Source organism: Vicia villosa, linkage group LG4 (genome assembly GCF_029867415.1).
Source record: "Vicia villosa cultivar HV-30 ecotype Madison, WI linkage group LG4, Vvil1.0, whole genome shotgun sequence".
Lineage (NCBI taxonomy): Eukaryota > Viridiplantae > Streptophyta > Magnoliopsida > Fabales > Fabaceae > Vicia > Vicia villosa.
Window position 1 is genome coordinate 137,558,674 of NC_081183.1, and position 19,088 is coordinate 137,577,761.

Below are 19,088 nucleotides of genomic sequence, written 5' to 3' on the forward strand. Positions count from 1 at the left end.
GGGTTTCAATTTGCTCTGTTAGTCAAAGTCAAAATACAACACAACTTGGCATACACCTAGCGCTGATGTGGCATACAATAATCATCAAGTTCACCAAAATTTCAAAATACAACACAACTTGGCATACACCTGGCGCTGATGTGGCATACAATAATCATCAAGTTCACCAAAATTTCAAGAAAAATTCAAAAATATTGTTTTCGCCAGGGTTTGAACCTTGGTCACAAGAGTTTCAAAGCACATTACCTTACTACTTATCCACTTCACCTTTTCTAATATAACTTACACATTAAACATAATTGTTGTAATCCTAATTTAACCTAACCAATATCAAACCCAAAAAACCTTTTGTTATCTGATTGTTCTTCATCATCTTCCCATAAATCCAAAGACCCATAAACGCATGAGAAACCAAATCAAATCAAAAGGACATTCCAAATTAAATTGAGAAAGAAACGCATGAGAAAGAAATTGAATTGAACAATAATAAAATCAAATCAAAAGGACATTCCATCCCAAAAACCCAGAAACGCATGAGAAAGAAATTGAATTGAACAAAAATAATAAAATTAAGAATTGAACAACAAAAATCAAATCAAATCAAATTGAAGATCCCGATTTTGACGCTATTCCGATGAAGAAGAAGATATTGAAGATTAGAATTTCACCGCAAATAACCTATAGGATGTCTAACCTAGAAGTTTAGTCTTTGTTGGAATACCCTAGTTTGTATCAACAAAATTGGTTACTCTAATGAATTTGAAGTTATTGGTTGTAAATAACACTAATGGATTATTTTACGAAACCAGAATAAATTATTGTTGGAATTGTTTTGTTTTCTTGAAGTTCCTGTTTTGATGTTGTTGTTGGTATGTTGTGTTTTGGGGTTTGAGAAATAATGCTCTGTGTTCATGCTTTGTATTTATAGAACAACGTTCTGGAAAAAGTGAAAGAGAAAGGAATGGTTGCAGCAACAATGTATTATGAGCTTTTAGGGTAATTTAATTCAGTAAAATGAGGACTTTAATTTACAAGTGAATAATAGCTCAGTTGGTGGAGGAATGCCCTCTCTTGGTTGAGGTCCCTAGTTTGATTCTTGTGTAGACTAAATTTTAAAATTTTGCTTGGAATTTTGATGACTTTGGTATGAACATATGGCATGTCAGCTGCCACGCGGATGCCACACATGCACACATAAACGGTGTTTGTGAGAATTTGACAGAAAGGATTTAAATGACACTGTTTGAATACATAAAGGATTATATTGTTCTTTTAAAAATTAAGGGATTAAATTGGATCCCGAGGTAAGGTTAAAGGACCAAAAATGGTCTTTTGTCTTAAAATAAATATCATATAAAGAATATGATAAAATATACATATAGTATTGATCGATTTCTCTAAATAATCAAAGAAATATATAATGGCTAGTAAGGGTCTGTAACATAATTCGGTTTAATGGCTAGTATGTTTTTTTTGTTGAATTAGGATATGATTTTATATTTTTTTATGCTACTTTATTTATTTAGGATGTTAATATATATGTACTTTGTTGCCAATTTATGTATTTTGCATGATTGGTTTAATCAAAGGTTGAAAAAAAAGGATAATTGTACACATTTATTAACTTAAAGAACCGAGTTGTTTAAAAAAAGTTTAAAAGACACACTTACAATAAAATAATTTAAAGGACTCCTGATATCATTATTCCTTTAATTTATTTATTAACTATGTAACGAGAAATCTAATATGTACCGATGTACGGATATCAATTCTTTTATGATAAATTCTTAAATACTCATGATAATGTAGAAATTTAATTTATTTTAAAATAAATTAAAAATAAAAAATAATGTGGCAAGAAAGTATTCTATTTAATTGGTTAACATATCCATACCGAACTAAATTCAAGGATTCAAAATATAAAAAAAAAAAAATTTAAAAACAAACAAACTCTTTGATTTAAAATCAAATCAAATCTCTGTAAAAAAATAAAAAATCAAATCAAATCCACCATAAATCTTGTTGGTTACGACTCAACGCTCTATTTGCCCTATAAATACTACTCAGACTCTTTGTTTTTTCCACACTCATCTCACTCTATTTTCCCAGCTTCAAAAGGTTTAGGTTAAGGATTAGGGTTTTAACTTTTCCCAAAATCAAAGAAATCAAAATTCAACAATGGCATCTACATCAACAACCCCGGCATCAACATCAGGAAAGAAGGTCAATCTCAAGAGTTCTGACGGTGAGATTTTCGAAGTCGACGAAGCAGTGGCTATGGAATCACAAACCATCAAGCATATGATCGAGGATGATTGCGCTGATGAAACCGGAATCCCTCTCCCAATGGTGACCAGCAAGATTCTGGCCAAGGTCATTGAGTATTGCAAGAAGCACTCCGAACCAGCGAAAACTGATGAATATGATATGCCTGTTGACGAGGATGATATCAAGAAGTGGGATGCTGAGTTTGTCAAGATTGATGATCAGGATACACTCTTTGATCTAATTTTGGCTGCAAACTTCTTGGACATCAAGAGTTTGTTGGATCTTACATGTAAAGCTGTAGCGGGTATGATGGATGGTAAGACACCCGAGGAGATTCGCAAGACTTTCAACATTAAGAATGACTACACTAAGGAGGAAGAGGAGGAGGTTCGCCGCGAAAATCAGTGGGCTTTTGTATGAAAATTAGACATAGAGTGATGGGTTTAGAGAGTAAAGTTATGTTTTTTTTTTATGCATTATTATATTTTAATATATTGGTATCTCAATTGAGGATCAGTTATATGGATTAATGTTATGTTTAGTTTTATTAATCAAAGAGCTGCAATGCAATATTTTGGTTTTTTATATGATTAGTACTTGTTAATCTGTTCTTAATGATGCTGTGTTGGTTGTTTTGTGCATTGGTTCTGTTTGTTGTGTCATTCTTCGTTTTCACAGTTCCTTGTTTGGCTTTCGTTTAGAATTGTAGCGTCAATGTGGTTATGATTGACTTGTAGCAGCCAAACAGTTAATTTGTAATCATTGATAATCGTGATGGGACTTGTAGCAGATGTAGGTTATTTTCCTTAGGAGCAGCTTCAGTCCTTGGGGCTTTCCCTATTCAGTTCAAACAAATCTTAAGCCTATGCTTGTATTGTAGTTTGATTTTCATTAGGCGATTGAATATATGGATCTCCAATCATAAAGAGGTCGATTGATATCTAGAACTTGGTCCTTCAAGATAAAATTATAATTTCTAACATTTGTCATAAAGAAAAAACAAACTGGTTCCCAATGATATTGATTCTTGTTTTCTGATTAATTATTTTTCTCTGTTTCTGGATTTTATGTTGTGTTCACAACTGATTTATTGTTTCTCTTATATGCATATTTGATGCTGTGTTGATTGTTTTGTGCATCGGGTCTGTTTGGAATTAATATTGAAACAGTTTGTGTATCTTTTCATCTCATTGTATAAGTCTTCTCTTTCAGATTGTTGTATTGTATAAGTCTTCTCTTTCACAGATTGTTGTATCATTCTTCTCTTTCACAGATTGTGCAATGTTGAAACAGTTTGTGTATCTTTTCGATTCCTTGTTTGGTTTTCATTTAAAACTCTAGTATCAATGTTGTTATGTTTGAATCGTAACAGTCAAACAGTTACTTTGTTCCGGTAATTAAAATTAAAACATTGACGCAGTTTATAAATTCCTAAGGAAAAACATAGGAAGGGTTATATCTGACATCTATAGTACTCGTCTCGAAAGTTCAGGGCAACTTTCCGTGGGTTCCAAAGTCCAACGACACGTCTAAGATAGGATTTTCAACGGAATAGGCTGGTCCGCTTAGCAGAACCTGTCTTCTCTTAACATCAGAATTGTTGGATTTGTTTAGGATATCTGGTAGCCGAACAGATGTAGGTTGTTTGTTGTTCCTGAGGTGCAGCTTCAGTAATTGGTGCTTCCCCTATTTCATTCATAGACCTTTTTGAAAACTTATAGATTAAACTAGGAGAGATTGATGAGTGGAGCTTGTCCTAGCATCTTTATTAGATGACTGGTTGCTATGTGTCCTATTAGATCTTATGATTCTTCTTTGGCGGAATAATATGAACCTAAGCCAAGGGGTAGAAACACAACTTGATCAAGTTCATGTTGTAATGGAATAATAACTCCAATTAACTTAAAGCTATTTGTTCCTATATGTTGTGAATTTAGTTACAGGAAATGTTTCACAATTTTGGTGACCTGTTGCAAGGCCAGAGTTATCATATCCTCTAGTAGGAATAGTTCTAACTATTCTTAAGCCTATACTTCCCCTTTCCTATAGACAGCCCTTGTTGCTTTGTTGCTGTTGGAAATTAATAATAATTAATCACCATGAGTGTGTTCTAAAATGACAAGAAAAATATACAAGTGAAGTTTGTATTTTGAAAATAGGCCACACTTCGAGAAGTGTTGCAGTAGACAATTTATATTTTGAATTCAAAAATAGGCCACACTTCACGATGTGTTGTAGAATGCAAAACAATACAACCTTTGAGAACTATTGTTGTATGCGAAACAATGCAACGGTTAAAAATGATGCTGAAATTCGATAAAAGGCTGAATTATTTTGGGTATTCTTGCGTTTCAACTTTTGAGACATTTGAGAATGTTTGAAATACTTATAAAAAAAGTGATTTTATACGATTCTAGTCTTGATCCATTTGTTTCATAATCAATTTTCCTTCAGTTCGCGTGTAAGCACCGTGTCCGTTAGGGTTAATAAACTAGAGGGCGTCCGTTAGGATTAATAAACAAGAAGGAACTGAGGTGAGCTACAACTCTTGTGGTTATTCTGCGAGGAATAACATTCTCTGATTGCAATGACTGGAATTTTGGAAATGTTATTTTAGGCTCTAGTTGATTGTTTGTATACCGTTTTCTTTTTTTTATTGTACATTTCTTTTTCTATTATCAATGAGTAATGATGCAAGTAGTTTGGTGGTTATGTGTCTCTGCAGTCTTGTTTCTAAATGTTTGATTTTTGAATTACAACACTTGACATGCATATTCTACTATGTTTCTCAAATTTCCATTGTATATGCATTGCCTTGTAGCTCAAAAGAGATGTTTTTCAAATATCCATTATGATTGAAAGCTGTGATTGTATATTAGAATGGAATGTTTTTTACTCCAGAGCACCTAAGGAGTGATTTTCAGCGGGGTATTTTTAAACCGAAACATATGAACCAAACCATTTTTTTGGTTAAGGTTTAAAAAAATAAGTCATTATTTTAGTAAACCGGTTCATGTTTGGGAAGCGAATTCAAACTGTTAAGGATCGGTTCAAAATTGATTTTCTAAATTTCAATCAAACGTCAATGAAGACCACTAGTTCTGCGGATGCCGTCGTTTCTGTGAGCGATGTTGTCTATTGTCTTTGATTTCGACAACACCACCGCAGAACATCTTTGTCTTCGGATTTATGAAAATATTAACTTGATTCACACAATTTATTCGAGTAGAAGTATTAATGAGCCCAATAAACAAATGAACGATTCACCAAAACCATTGAGAAACACATGAAAAATGATTAAAAAACAATTGAGAAACAATCTATTACAAAGATTTTGAGATAGTTTTGCTGTTTGCAAACTGATTTGTTCAAAATGGATATAGAAAGACATTATCACTGAATTAGAAATTAAAAAAGCAGTTTGTAAACCAATTCACAAAATGGTGATAAAAGAATCATTTGCATTGTTGCTTCAGTTGAAGAGAAAGGAAACCGGTTTGTAAATCAATTGATAAAATGGTATTATGTTTATTGCGTTACGACTAAATTGAATCTATGTTGATTTTTCGATCTATCCTTCAATGCATATGTCAGCATGAAGCTTCTGTTCAGAACAATTTTAAATCAAATACCAGTAATTGACAACTATTCATCAAGATATATGAATCACATTCCAAATTTTAAGATGCGTGTAAACTGTTACATTCATGTTATGTTTTAACAATACTTTACATACACATGTGAAGTTATATGAAATTTTATTACAACAAGGGAAGAACATGAATTCATTTATTTGTATATAAGAAATATCAACCAAAAAGTATCGAATTTTATATCTGGTATACATAAGGAACTAACATATTTAGCAAAAACCTGTCGAAAGACAGAAGGAAAATATATCACTTAAGAACTTAAAGTGGGATCCTCCCCTAAGGTGGGCTCAATGGATGTTTCAGATGCATCAGTAGACTGTACCGAAGTAACTGGATCGGTTGAAGAATATGAAGTTCCTGAAGAAGCTGAATCCACAACGACTTCATCCACAACGACTTCTGTATAAGCTGCAGAGTTGGAAACCAAACCCTGTGGTTGTGCCTCTGTAGCTTCCCGCGCTGCTTTTTCCTTTGCTTTTTTGGCTCTATCCAACACTTCTTCCTGTATACGAATTAGTTTCAAACAGGTCAAAGATGTGTATCTATACCTGAAATAACCCTGTCAGTGGAATGTTGTTCACGGTGCAATGCATCAATTTTAAATTGTGCACCAGTGCAACGTTAGATTGATATACGAAGGTCTGACACATCCAAATACACAGAAAATATAGATACTGACGCGTAAACACCAATAATAATTTGAGAAACACGTTATTGGATACAAAGACATGTTATTGTCGTGTTGGTGTCTGACACCTGACATTTCTTCAATGTGAAACATCAGTTTTTCAGAGGGGAAATGGATAGCAGGACAGAAACCGCTCTGGACCAGCTTTAGTGTTATGCACTGCTAAGGCTCTTCTCATAGCGCGTCCAGCCTCCGCTCCATTCTGCTATAGCGGGATAGCACCGCTATTGACTACTATGATCCTATCCCAGTAATTATTAAAGATCACCTATTGAACATTAAGGTCCAACACAAGAGTTCCACTATATGCTATCACTACCAGTCAAACAATAAAAAATCAGGGCTGTCAATCGGAGAAATAGCGGTTTCTTCAAATCCAGTACAATACAAAGGCGGTTTAAACTGTTCCTTACCTGAAATTCCTGAACTTGTTTTTGTTGTTCAGCTTGCAGTCTTCCAACATTACTCAAAAACTCACCAACCGTCGACTCAATTCTCTCATTCAAAGTTTCAGCCAGAGCCTTTCCCAAGAAAAATGCATCCAGAACATTTTTGCTGCTGCCATCACCATCACCTACATAATTCCCCTATTTTCAAAAACTACATAACAATAATTTTCGCCCCCGAATACTACAAAAACCGAACTAAACCGGACGGTTCAATATTCAACTGGTTAAACCGGAAACCGGACATTTTCTCAACTAATGTTTCAAAAAAACTAATAGTTAAATCAACAGAAACCTATCAATATACATAGCTTGGAGTAAGTGAGTAAACCTTATTCATGCAATTGAAAACATGTTGTTAATATTAAAACCAACAAGAGAGAGAACAAAAGTGTTTACCGGAAGGGGGTCCACCAGGGAAGAAGCTGCTGTTGCAGCGGAGTCCAGTGGTGTGAAAAGCCCTTTTGGTGGGAAGTTGAATGGATGTGGGTTTGGAAGAGGAAGGGAGGAGGTTGTTGGAGAAGAAGGAGGGAAGTGATGGGTAGGATTTGGAGAAGGTAGGAGAAGCAAAGGTTGTTGGAGATGGGGAAGAGGAGAGGGTAGTGGTGTTCATTTTCTCTTTCAGAACACAACAGACACACACTATTGTTGTGTCTGTTTTGTTGTTAATCGCACACGAGATGTGCAGCGTTGAAATAAAATTGAAAAAATCTGCGATTTTATTTTATTCTATTTAATAAATAAAAGAAAGGAAATAATATTTTGATTCAAATATTATTATTATTATTATTATTATTATTATTATTATTATTATTATTATTATTATTTATTGGTATTTTTACTTTTACTATATTTTTATTTTAAAAATATTAAATTAAGTGTTATGAATAATGAATGTTAATAGCATTGTCATTTTGTCTTTTAATAGATTTTTTTTCACTTATGTTTTTGAATCTGAATTAAGAGCACCGTGAAAGAGAGATAACACCTTCTAAGTTCTAACTATCTAGCCACATCTCGTATCTCATACATATATAAATAAAACATAAAAAAATATGTATAAGGAAGGATTATATTTTACTCCAAAAAAGACAAAAGAAAGAAAAACTATGATAATCTATAACAAGTGAAACATAATTTATTCATCAAAACCACCTTTTTCATAAAAGGAGAAATAATATTTCACTACGTGCAAGATACAATTGAACTACCATAATTCGCTAACTTGTCGGCACAAGAGTTACATTTACGGTATACATCAAAGTGAAAAATATTTACCCATTCATAAAACAATTTTCTTCTATATACCCTATGTTCCAATTGTTACTACAAAAATATCTATTAGTTTCACCACAGCTGATTGTCCGTGGTAGTGAAGGGTGTTATTGAAAGTGTCATACTTTTCTCATCAGCCTAATGATCGAGGTGAATAACTAGTAACTGTGCCAATTGATCCTCTTCCTATGAGCCTCCCTTCCCCACAAAAATGACCTTAGAATCTTCCCAATCTCTTGAACTACATTCTTTAGAAAAAAAATGATTATGGTAATGTATTTGTATGTTATAAAAAAAGATTAAACTTACGTAATTGTATCAATGTACTAGTAATGGATTTGTAAACTAATTCTGAAGATAAACTGATTTATTGTCAATATTTTTAAGAAACGAAACAGACCTCAATCATATCTAATCTGATAAATAGAAAACAAATGCTTCCATTTTGATACAATTTTCAAGAAACAAATCTCAGACCATGTATACATCTAATTAATAGAAAATTAATAAAATTAATTTGTATAAAAAGCTCTTTTTTTTTTTTGTTCAACCTTGGACAAAGGATGAAAGCAATTATGGTATTGTACAGTCTTTATAATTTTATATTTCACAGCAATTATAAGCTAATCAAACCGCTCCCAATCTTGAGATACTTTTGTTGAAGATGGTGTTGTGGCTGAGGATGGCTCGTTCGAGTCTTCTGTTCCTGTATCAAAGGTTTCCCAATGAGTTGTCCCTGTGGCAGCACTACCACTATGACTGGAAGGATTGGAGCTTCTAGCCTTTAGAGAGTCTAACTTATCAACGAGGCCCTGCACACGGCGCACCTGTAGAAGTATAGAAAAGCTCGTGTTCAAAAGCAATATTTAAATCTCCACATTGCATCTTTGCAACAAAACCTAAAGCAATGTCAATGGTATAAAAACTACCTCAGCTTTTCTCTGTGACTTTGCTTCGCCTTCAGCCTCAATACCATCCAATTTCAGCAATTGTTTCATAAGCAACTCGGTCAACAAGAGAAATTCTTTCTCAGAAGCCTTGTTCCCTGCATTGATAGCCCCTTCCAAGGCATCAACCTGAAAAATTACAATAATCGATATTATTATTTCCCAATTAATATGTTTATACTATGCATAGAATGGTTATATATATCAAAAACATGCTTACCCTATTTGAGAGCTTGTCCACCTCAGCTCTGACTCCATTAATAGCTTCAATAGCTTTAGACATCTCATTGAGTTTTCGGGTTTCCTCAAGCTTCTTCTCTTTGCTAGCAGCGCGCTCCAAAAGCAAAATCTTTGACTTATCCTTCACGCCTTCCGTGTGCAATTTCTCCCTATCATCCTTTTCTATTCCTCTGAAGAAAAGTCGTTGTTGTTCAGACTCTAAACCAGTTTTATGTACAAGCAATTTTTTTAAATCTCCTGTTATTGAAAACACAAACAAGATAAACACATATTTCAATGACAAGATGCGACTTGGTTAAAGAATCAGTAACTTGTGTTTATAAGATCCAACTATTAAAACTAAAACAAAATAACAATGCAGAAGTTTTGTCCCTTTGAACTATGATCCTCATACGACACTTCTCATAATCTCAATATACAACGTCTAAAAGTCACACTAATCCGGTAAATAACTTGAAAACTACAATTTAATGAGTCTAAAAGTCATGCACACTACTTAGGGAAAATCCCCAAATATTTTCCCTCTTTTTCTTCTATTTTGAAAAAGGGTAAGTGGCTCAGTGCTCTTCAGGCAGAAAAACAGTTTACTGTAAAGTAACCTCCAACAATTATGTACAGGGGGAAAGGAGCGTGAAAAGTATGATTAGGTTCACATAGTAACAAACCTACTCACATCATAAGTGCAGAAGGGCAACATAGTTAAAATGAGTGGGATTGAAAGGAAAGGATGACGAGAGGAACAAGCAGGAAAGGGGTGTGGGATTGTATTATAGGTGTTGCAATTGACCAGTGCTATCTTTTCCTCTTATATATAGAATGCATAAATTAGCTTTGTGTATATTGGGAGTGAGAGACAATCTATTTCTACGAATCTGTTTCTGTAATTGGGAAGGATAAGTCTACTTTGAAGTTATGTCTTTTAAGCTATATGGTCAATCCTGGATAGCGGCGTGGAGGGGCTGACCCAAAAAATGAGATAGTGGAATACTGTATAGCGGGATGACCGCCATTTGATCATTTTTTGGGACAAATTACATGAAAAATAATTATAAAGATATGAAAGATATGAAGCACGGAGAGAGAGGTGAAAGAGAAACTTGTGATTTTTTTTTTTGGCACCATTGAAGTCCAGAAACGTCGGCCAAAGAAGATTAGGGTTAAGACTCAACTCAAAATTGATTGAAAAAATCAAAATTACCCTTAAAACGTTTTAAATTTAAGGGGTAATTTTTTTTCATACAGGAAAAGGATAGTGCGACAGAAACCGCTCCGGACAGAGAGAACTGCTCTGCCTCCGCTGCCCACTATTTATTCTACAGCGACCGCTATAGTGTTCTGCACCACTAATACTCTTCCCATAGTGTCTGGCTTCCTCTCCACTTCGCTATAGCGGGATAACGCCGCGATTGATTACTCTGCTTTTAAGTGAGTAAGGGTGTATTGATGAAGAAATGGATAGCCCCACCACTTGGGACAATGCATATTCTGATACAATATCTAACGCTTCAAAGAAACGAAAACAATATCTAACCTTACGCTCTAGCTATGACAATTGGCAACAAATATCAATGTTTAAACATCCCAAACCAAAAAACTATACTTCTATTCAAATACAACCAACTTCATCATAAGCAAAACTCAAACATCAAGCATTTTATCACTACCATTCAAATTCTCTTACTCTCTACCAATACCTTCTAAACACATATCACTAAATATTCACATCATGATTTAAGCAATCAATTGTTGTGAACCTACATTATCTACAATATGGTTATTTGAGCAATTTGATCGCACTTCCTTCCCGGTTCGACCGTTTTAAAACAAATGAACTATGACTTGGATTGAATATCTTACAGGTTTGATGTCTGGTTTTCAAAGTATTAAACTTATCCAATAAACCCTTTATTCCAATTTCCACCACAAATCCAACATTTCTAATCTAATATTTCAAGTACATAAACTCTGTTTTCTCACTCTTCTATTACAAGCTTACACACAAACATAACTTAAACATCAAAATAAATTAATTTTTTTTAACAAACTTAAACAAATAGAAAACAAATTTAAAATTTGATATCGTCTCTTCTAAACCATAAACCCTAAACTCTAAACACAGTGATAAAACGGAAATTAAAATTTGAAACATTCGAAGAGGATTTCGTGAATTGAAAGAGAAAACAAACTCACCGAAAGTTGATTGGGCTGGGAGATGGATCTGGTGAAGAGATGAACCGTAAGAAACATTGAGTTTGATTGTGGGTCCACCAACTCCGTCGCTGTCGGATATTGTGGCGGTTTTCGTGTCTGGCGAGATCTCAATGGGCTGTGCTGGCGGCGAGGCGCCGGCGGTGTCTGAGACGGTGTTCATGAAGAGGCGGTTTAGTGAAACGCAGAGAAACAGTGCGTTTTGTGGAAAGGGAAAGAAGGGTCTTTTTTTTGTTACCGTGTGTGTTTTTGATATAGTGTACCCAAATTGACTCGAGGGTCTGGTTGGTTTTCCAGAGAGAACGTTGATCCACGTCAGCAACTTTTCGGTCTTTTTAAGATGTACTATTCACTTATATGATCTCTTAAAAGTAATTTAACTAGTAAAACACCCGTGCGGTTGTTTATATGTCCATTCTGTAATAGAATTTTGTTTATATATCCATTGTTAAAGAAAATTGTTATTCGAGATTCTTGCAATAATAACTATTTGATTATACAATAGCAATAAATAAAATGTCAACATTTATAGATTATAAACCCATATTAATGTCATTAAAATTAGATTGTATCAAAATAATATATAAAATATTGTTACAAAAGATTATAATATTCTATAGAGTTGTAATGTGAATCTTCAAAATAAAGTGGAGGCTTGAACCTGAAAATTCGACACAATACAAAGAGAAATGTCAATGGTACAGTACAAAAATGATTTAATAAATACTTTTGGAATGGTAAAATAAGTTTAGCAAAAGAGACTTACTTCATATGTTTTGGAACACTTCTTTGAACACAACATTAGTGGTGGTAATCATTGGTTCTCTATCTTTGTCATGAATAAGAATCTTTAATCCCTTTTTTGATTTAACTCTAGAGATAGCCACATATAACTGACCATGACTAAAAACATCTTTTGGCAAATATAAACCAACATTGTCCAGAGATTGCCCTTGAGACTTATTAATTGTCATGGCAAAGGAAACTATAATAGGGAATTGGCGTCTCACCAATTTAAATGGCCATGGTGATTGTGAGGGGGACAAAGACATTCTAGGAATATAAATGATGTTACCAATATTTTTTCCAGAAATAATCTTAGCTTCAATGACATGAGAAGCAAGCCTGGTTACAGTGAGTCGTGTACCATTGCACAAGCCTTCAGACTGATCTAGATTGCGCATTAACATTATTGTGGCACCAACTTTCAACCTGATTGAATGATTAGGTAATCCAGAAGTTTTAAGAGCATTAAGGAACTCCGGTGTGACATGCTCATATGCATCAAAGTTAGTAGAATCAGATTTATCTATAGAATCACTACTAAAGTATTCTTTCTCTTCTCCTACAACAATTGAAAAATATAAACATTTAATAAAATGCTATTTTCACCAAGAGATTATAATTGTTGTACAAAAGTAGAAATAAGTGCAAGTAGAATACCAGGAAGAAGGTTTGTAATATATTGGTTGATATCATCTACTACTTCAATTGTTGAAGCTAAAATTGCACGACTTTGGAGATAGTTGGAATCAAGATAGTTATGAATGAGATCAGGGTATGTATCCTCAACAATTGCCTTAATGGGATCAGAAAAGCTTGAAATTAAAAACTCATCTGGAATACATATACTTGCATAACCATCATTGGGCTCACACATGGTCCCATCTCCAATTTTCAAAATCCACTCTGAAAAGCTCCTAATATCATTAGCAGTTGAAGTAGTTGCACCAGTTTGCAAGCGCATGTTCTTTGTAAGCTTTAACACTTTACAGTGATCCCAAATATAAGAAGAATTGATTGTTGCATGGATAATATCAGATCTAGTACCTCTTGGTATAACAGGGAGAATTTGTCTGAAGTCACCACCAAACACAACAACCTTACCTCCAAATATGTTGTCACATGCATGTGTACTTCCACTCATAATATCTTTCAAGGATTTATCGAGAGACTCAAAGCAAAACCTGTTAGCCATAGGAGCTTCATCCCATATGATTAGATCTGTCATCTTTAGAAGCTCAGCAAGATCATCTTTTTTGTTAATGTTGCAAATAGAAGTTTCTAAAGTAGGGACGGGAATCTTAAACCTAGAATGAGCTGTTCTTCCACCAGGTAACAACAAACTTGCAATCCCACTTGAGGCAACAGGCAAAACAATTTTTTTCTTAGACCTAAGTGCTGCTGATAAAGTGTTTCACATAAAGGTCTTACCAGTCCCACCGTAGCCATATAAAAAAAACACCCCACCTCTTTGCTTTTCTACAGCATCCATTATTTGCTCAAAAATTAATCTTTGCTCATCTACAAATAACAGAAGTAAAAAATAATCATTTATACAATATCAATGAAGTATTATTTTAATCTCTATATAAATAATTAAGTCACATTACCTGTAAGAGAAGAGTACAAATTATCAAAAATTTGTTGTTGTTCCATAACATTGTATTGACGCTCTTCATAGAGAAGTCTATTTCCTATAAAGGAAACAACATAATCTTTTGGATATGGCATTGGCTTGAAGTCCTTCAAACTTTTATTATTGTTTTGCAACAGTGATTCAATAGCCATTAACGTCAATTCCTTTAACTCCCGATCAGTTAGTATCAAACCTATAGTCAAAAAGCTGTTATAAATATGCGATATATGTTTTTTACACTTAACTGTCAAATGTCATGTAAATTGTTCAAAAGTAATAAATCTCATAGACTATGGTATTAAAATATTTGAATCCTAAAATTCACCAACAGTCCATTACAATTCACCACATAATCCCATAATTTTTACAAACATGGTGTCATTAAATTTTTTATTTCACCAACAGTGACTATGTTCATGCGACATGGACATGTTCAATGCTGCCCCCTATTTATAAAATACTAATGGCAGCCACAAAATTGCACGGGTCTGTTTACACTCACAATTACCAACACCTGGATCTTTTTACATGGCCATATTCTCTCTAAACATTGTCTTAAGGATGCAAAATAATCATATAATTAACTTACAATATAATGTAATAAATTTTTTTTTTATATATATATATATATATATATATATATATATATATATATATATAAACCAATAAGAGAAATTCAATATTCAGTAACAGTATTGGTAGAAATAGTAAAGATGAAATACCTTGATCTCCTGCCAATAATCGTTGATCATAAAGAATACCATCGGATAAATACCTCCAAGTCAATCTCCACACATGTTCCGGTCTATTCATGGATGAGGATAACAACATTGTCACAAATAATTTGCGTAAAAAGACTCCCGAACCCCATACATGTGCCTCTTTAATTGCCTCAACAAATTCTCTATCATCTTGTAGAAATCCCATCGCAAAGCATGCTCCTCTAAAAGTTTTGTGTTGTTTGCCATCCACATTCTTGATGTCTTCATAACACAAAGGGCCTTTTTTTACCGTGAGCATCATCCTTAAATAAAACAATTCACCTGTACTTTGAGGAACCCAAATAAGTCGACCAATGGTATACCCTCGCTTCCTTGGTTTCCAACTCCGACTCCGTTTATGGTAAACAAACTTAGAAACAAAATCACCATAAGTTAGTAACCTAGCATGTTCGTAAGTTTTGTTAGCCTCAAACCAAGAAGTAAACATTGACTCAGTTACACTTGGTTTGAGTAAAACATCACCAACTTGCTCGTAGTCTTTGTAGTAAACGGAGTTTTCACCTTCCAAGTGAAAATACAATCTCTCTACAGCTGGCTTTCTTCCGTGTATAGAATAAGAAAATATCCTCCAACATGCCTCACTTGGAGAGATGTATCGACAATCCAAATATTGCTTGATCTCGTCAACGTTGTCTTTATCTTTACCTTGTATGACAGCAGAAATTTGATCAGAACCTTTGTTTATGTATTTGAAAAGGTATTTGATTGAAGTACTTTGATTGCACCATTCCATGTTGATATGGGCTTCGTACTTCAACAATAAACTTGGGTTGTGAGGAACTACATGACCACTATTAAAGATGATTCCGTTTTTCTCAATTGTGTGTCCGTTGTTTCTTCTCCTATAAACAGGATATCCATCTTGGTCCACAATACTCGTAGGTTGAAATTTTTTGGGGTAAAACTTGCTGCATTTCCTATCTTTCATGCAAGGTGAGTTAACATTTGCCAATCCACAAGGACCATGAACCATATGGGATTTGACCAAATTGTACAACCGTGGGTGTGTCAAGGGGTCGGGCACTTCCGCACTAATGATCCTGTCAATGTCTTCGGGTCTTGGATATTTGTTTGAAGGATGCAGAAAGATCAATATATGGGCGTGTGGCAATCCTCTCTTTTGAAATTCAATGGTGTACATATCTAGCAAATTAAGTTTTAAAAAAATCAACATAGTATCATAGTAGTATAATAAAAAATTAAAAGACAAAGGGAATAATTGACTCACAAGCAAGCACTTTCCCTAATACACCTTTCTTGGTTAAATCGGATAGCAATTGATCAAACTTGATTTTGAATATTCTTGAAATGATGTCCGGTCGATCTTGTGGTTTCAAATGAAGAGGACCAAGTACTCTTTGAATCTCAGGCCAGTTTGGATTGCAGGTAAATGTAATGAACAAATTAGGAAACCCAACTTTACTACAAATAGCCATCCCATCGTAGTACAATTGATCCATAAATCTACGACCGCCCACAAAGGAAGATGGCAAAACAACTCTTTTACCTATGTTTGATCCTTGGGTTTGACTCTGATCGCCTTCTTCATTTAGAGACTTGTACTTGGAGACCCTAAGCTTTGGTTGATTTTTTCGAAGCCATTCTAATTTCTCTGATTCTAACATTGTGTAACCATCGCACAAAAATTGTTGGAATAACCTTCGTGAGGACAACAGAGTCTTAGCTTCATTTAGCCTGTTTTGTATGCGAAATGCAAGCCATTCTCTAATTGTAAGCCTATTTCTTATGTTGTTTTCGTATATGGGAAAGTCTCTATGAGCTACATCAGGCCTATAACCGTCCTCACCGTACGGAAAAATCAATGGATACTGAAAAGCCATGTAACTGGCATGAAGTTCGTTGATTCTCTGAAGTCTTCCTCCTTTTGTTTGCATAATGATATCCCTCATTTCTGCTGTGTCAATATCACCAACTACCAAGGCAGCAACTTCAGAAACGGTTGGTTGATTATATACTCTGCCATCTGTGGATCTATCCGAAATTAGTCTCAACTTCAAGTTCTGACTATCACCATTATTTAACCATTGCCTTGCCATTTGAAAAATCTTAGCATGAGGATTACACTGATACAGCATCTCAGACAATTGATGTACAACCACCTCATCAATGTTTTTTTAGTTCCTAGACATGAGATAAAAATGTAAATTAAATAATCCTTCACACCAGCATTGCTATATCATTCTTTCATGTGAAGCAGTCAATGATGAAAGAAACAAATTTAACGGTTAAATGATATTACCTTAGTCCTTGCATTCTATTTTGGACCTCGTTCTCCGTGTCGTAAATATATAACTGAGCAAACTTAGGCGTTTGACCTTCAGGAGGTAACAAACTCCCAATTCGGTGACACGTTTGACCTTGTACCCTAAGTGTTGGAGGCCCGCGTCCATTGTTAAAACGGTTGTCCAACTTTGCTCCGGGTGATGTGAAGGCAAACATCATATTGTAAACTCGGATCTGTTGTTGGAACTTCCTGCTATCTAAGTTATCGTGATCAAATAAAAGCTTTGAAAGTATTTCTGGAGGTTGTTCTAGCAATGGAAGTTGAACTTTCACATTCCCACAACAAAGCATAAACTTCGGATTAGCTGCATGAGAACTTTTGTGCATCCTCTCCTGATACCACATCATTGCTTTACAATACCGGCATTCAATCAGAGGGTCTCCAATGTCGTAATAATCTACATAGCCAATCAGTGTGTTAGAGACTGGGCAGACTTAGTTCATGTTAAGATATGATGAGTTATATGTATATGCAATTGTATAAATAATATACCTTCAGAAGTTCCGGCAGAATTGTCGTTAATTGTAAAAGGTGTTGTATTTTCTTCAGATTCTGAACACCACTCATCTTCGGAGCAATACGCTATTTAATAAAAAGTAGTGTATATATTAGGCTATCTATTAAGGAAGTTCTGACTGTTGAATTTTATTGACCAGAAGTCATTAATATTTTTCTCATAATACAAAACCAAAAGTATTACACTTACTTGCAAATGGGTCATAATCGCTATCATCTTCGGAGTCACTATTAAAATCCAAATTCACAGTAGGCGTAAAAATGGGATATGAAGGCTCAGGTATATGGTTGGGCTTATGCGTGGAGTTAGAGCATGGTGTAGCCACATCACTGCTAGGTTGGTTAATGACTTGATGTATATCCATATTATGTGCAGAGGGTCTCTCTCCATTCCTGAATATAAGCATGATATTTTCAGCCAGTAATTTGCATCCTAGCAGTTCTTATATAAGTGTTTTTCCCTAGTTTTTAGAAACCAGTAGTCATTTATATTCTAAAATCATGTACCTATTTTGTGAAGTTGAATCGGGTGTGCCTTTAGAAAGCCCTATTTGATGTTCATTGATCTGGACCGGAAACTGTCTGCTCAAGTTGAACGCCAGGTTAGGAACTCCCAACTGTTTTCTTGGCCGGCCCCTACCTGTTTTGGTGACTGTTGGTCTATAAATTTTACAAAACCAAGCAAATGCAAGTCAGTTTTGTCAATTACAAAGTAAGTCTTATGTTGAGAGACTATAATAAGTAGATTTAAACACTTAGTGATTTGGATAGATATAAAACAACTTTAAACTGTAGACAAACATAATGCTGCTGGATTTGAACATACTGCGGTTGAGTTACGGAAGAAGACGGACAATTTGTGTTGCACGACTGTGTTGCCGCTGAAGTTGATACTGTATGTGTATCCAGGCCTGCTCTCAAGTTAGGAACTCCCAATATTTTTCTAGGCCGGCCCCTGACTGGTTTGTTGACTGATGGTCTATAAATTTGACAAAACCAAGATAATGCAAGTAAGTTTAGTCAATTACACAGTAACTCTTATGTTGAGAAAATTTAATAAACAGTTATAAACAGTTAATGAATTCGATAGATAGATAGATAAGCACTTTCAACTCTAGACAAACATAAAGAAAGATTTATCAAAGATCAAGGAATTGGATTTGAACATACTGCAGTTGAGTTACGGAAGACGATGGACAGTTTGTATTGCAGGGCTGTGTTGCAGCTGAAGGTTGTAGTGTATGTGTATCCAGGCCTGCTCTCTGAGTTAGTTTGGAGTTGACTCCAGAATCACGATGCTGATTAGCTCTCGTTTGCAGACTTTGTGTAACGTCGTTAACA

General features: G+C 34.5%; 4 protein-coding genes across 4 annotated transcripts; 1 reads left to right on the forward strand and 3 right to left on the reverse strand.

Moving 5' to 3' along the window:
- Positions 1-2,049: 2,049 nt before the first annotated feature.
- On the forward strand, positions 2,050-2,853 carry LOC131595303 (SKP1-like protein 1A). The gene has a single exon (XM_058867623.1). It carries the CDS (start codon positions 2,179-2,181, stop codon positions 2,686-2,688), a length of 510 nt encoding a protein of 169 aa, XP_058723606.1. The 5' UTR covers positions 2,050-2,178; the 3' UTR covers positions 2,689-2,853.
- A 3,067-nt stretch (positions 2,854-5,920) lies between these two features.
- LOC131595300 (uncharacterized protein At4g13200, chloroplastic-like) lies at positions 5,921-7,737 on the reverse strand. Its single transcript, XM_058867622.1, has 3 exons — positions 7,455-7,737; positions 7,023-7,183; positions 5,921-6,423 (listed from the first exon to the last, which is right to left on the reverse strand). The coding sequence occupies exons 1-3, from the start codon at positions 7,666-7,668 to the stop codon at positions 6,172-6,174; spliced, it is 627 nt and encodes a 208-aa protein (XP_058723605.1). The 5' UTR covers positions 7,669-7,737; the 3' UTR covers positions 5,921-6,171.
- A 1,109-nt stretch (positions 7,738-8,846) lies between these two features.
- Positions 8,847-11,988, reverse strand: LOC131595299 (BAG family molecular chaperone regulator 4-like). Its single transcript, XM_058867621.1, has 4 exons — positions 11,708-11,988; positions 9,498-9,754; positions 9,260-9,406; positions 8,847-9,157 (listed from the first exon to the last, which is right to left on the reverse strand). Exons 1-4 carry the CDS (start codon positions 11,886-11,888, stop codon positions 8,954-8,956), a joined length of 789 nt encoding a protein of 262 aa, XP_058723604.1. The 5' UTR covers positions 11,889-11,988; the 3' UTR covers positions 8,847-8,953.
- Positions 11,989-12,492: 504 nt separating this feature from the next.
- Positions 12,493-17,022, reverse strand: LOC131597942 (uncharacterized). The gene is made up of 6 exons (XM_058870600.1): positions 16,155-17,022; positions 14,867-16,069; positions 14,119-14,337; positions 13,976-14,029; positions 13,169-13,909; positions 12,493-13,070 (listed from the first exon to the last, which is right to left on the reverse strand). The coding sequence occupies exons 1-6, from the start codon at positions 17,020-17,022 to the stop codon at positions 12,493-12,495; spliced, it is 3,663 nt and encodes a 1,220-aa protein (XP_058726583.1).
- Positions 17,023-19,088: the final 2,066 nt, after the last annotated feature.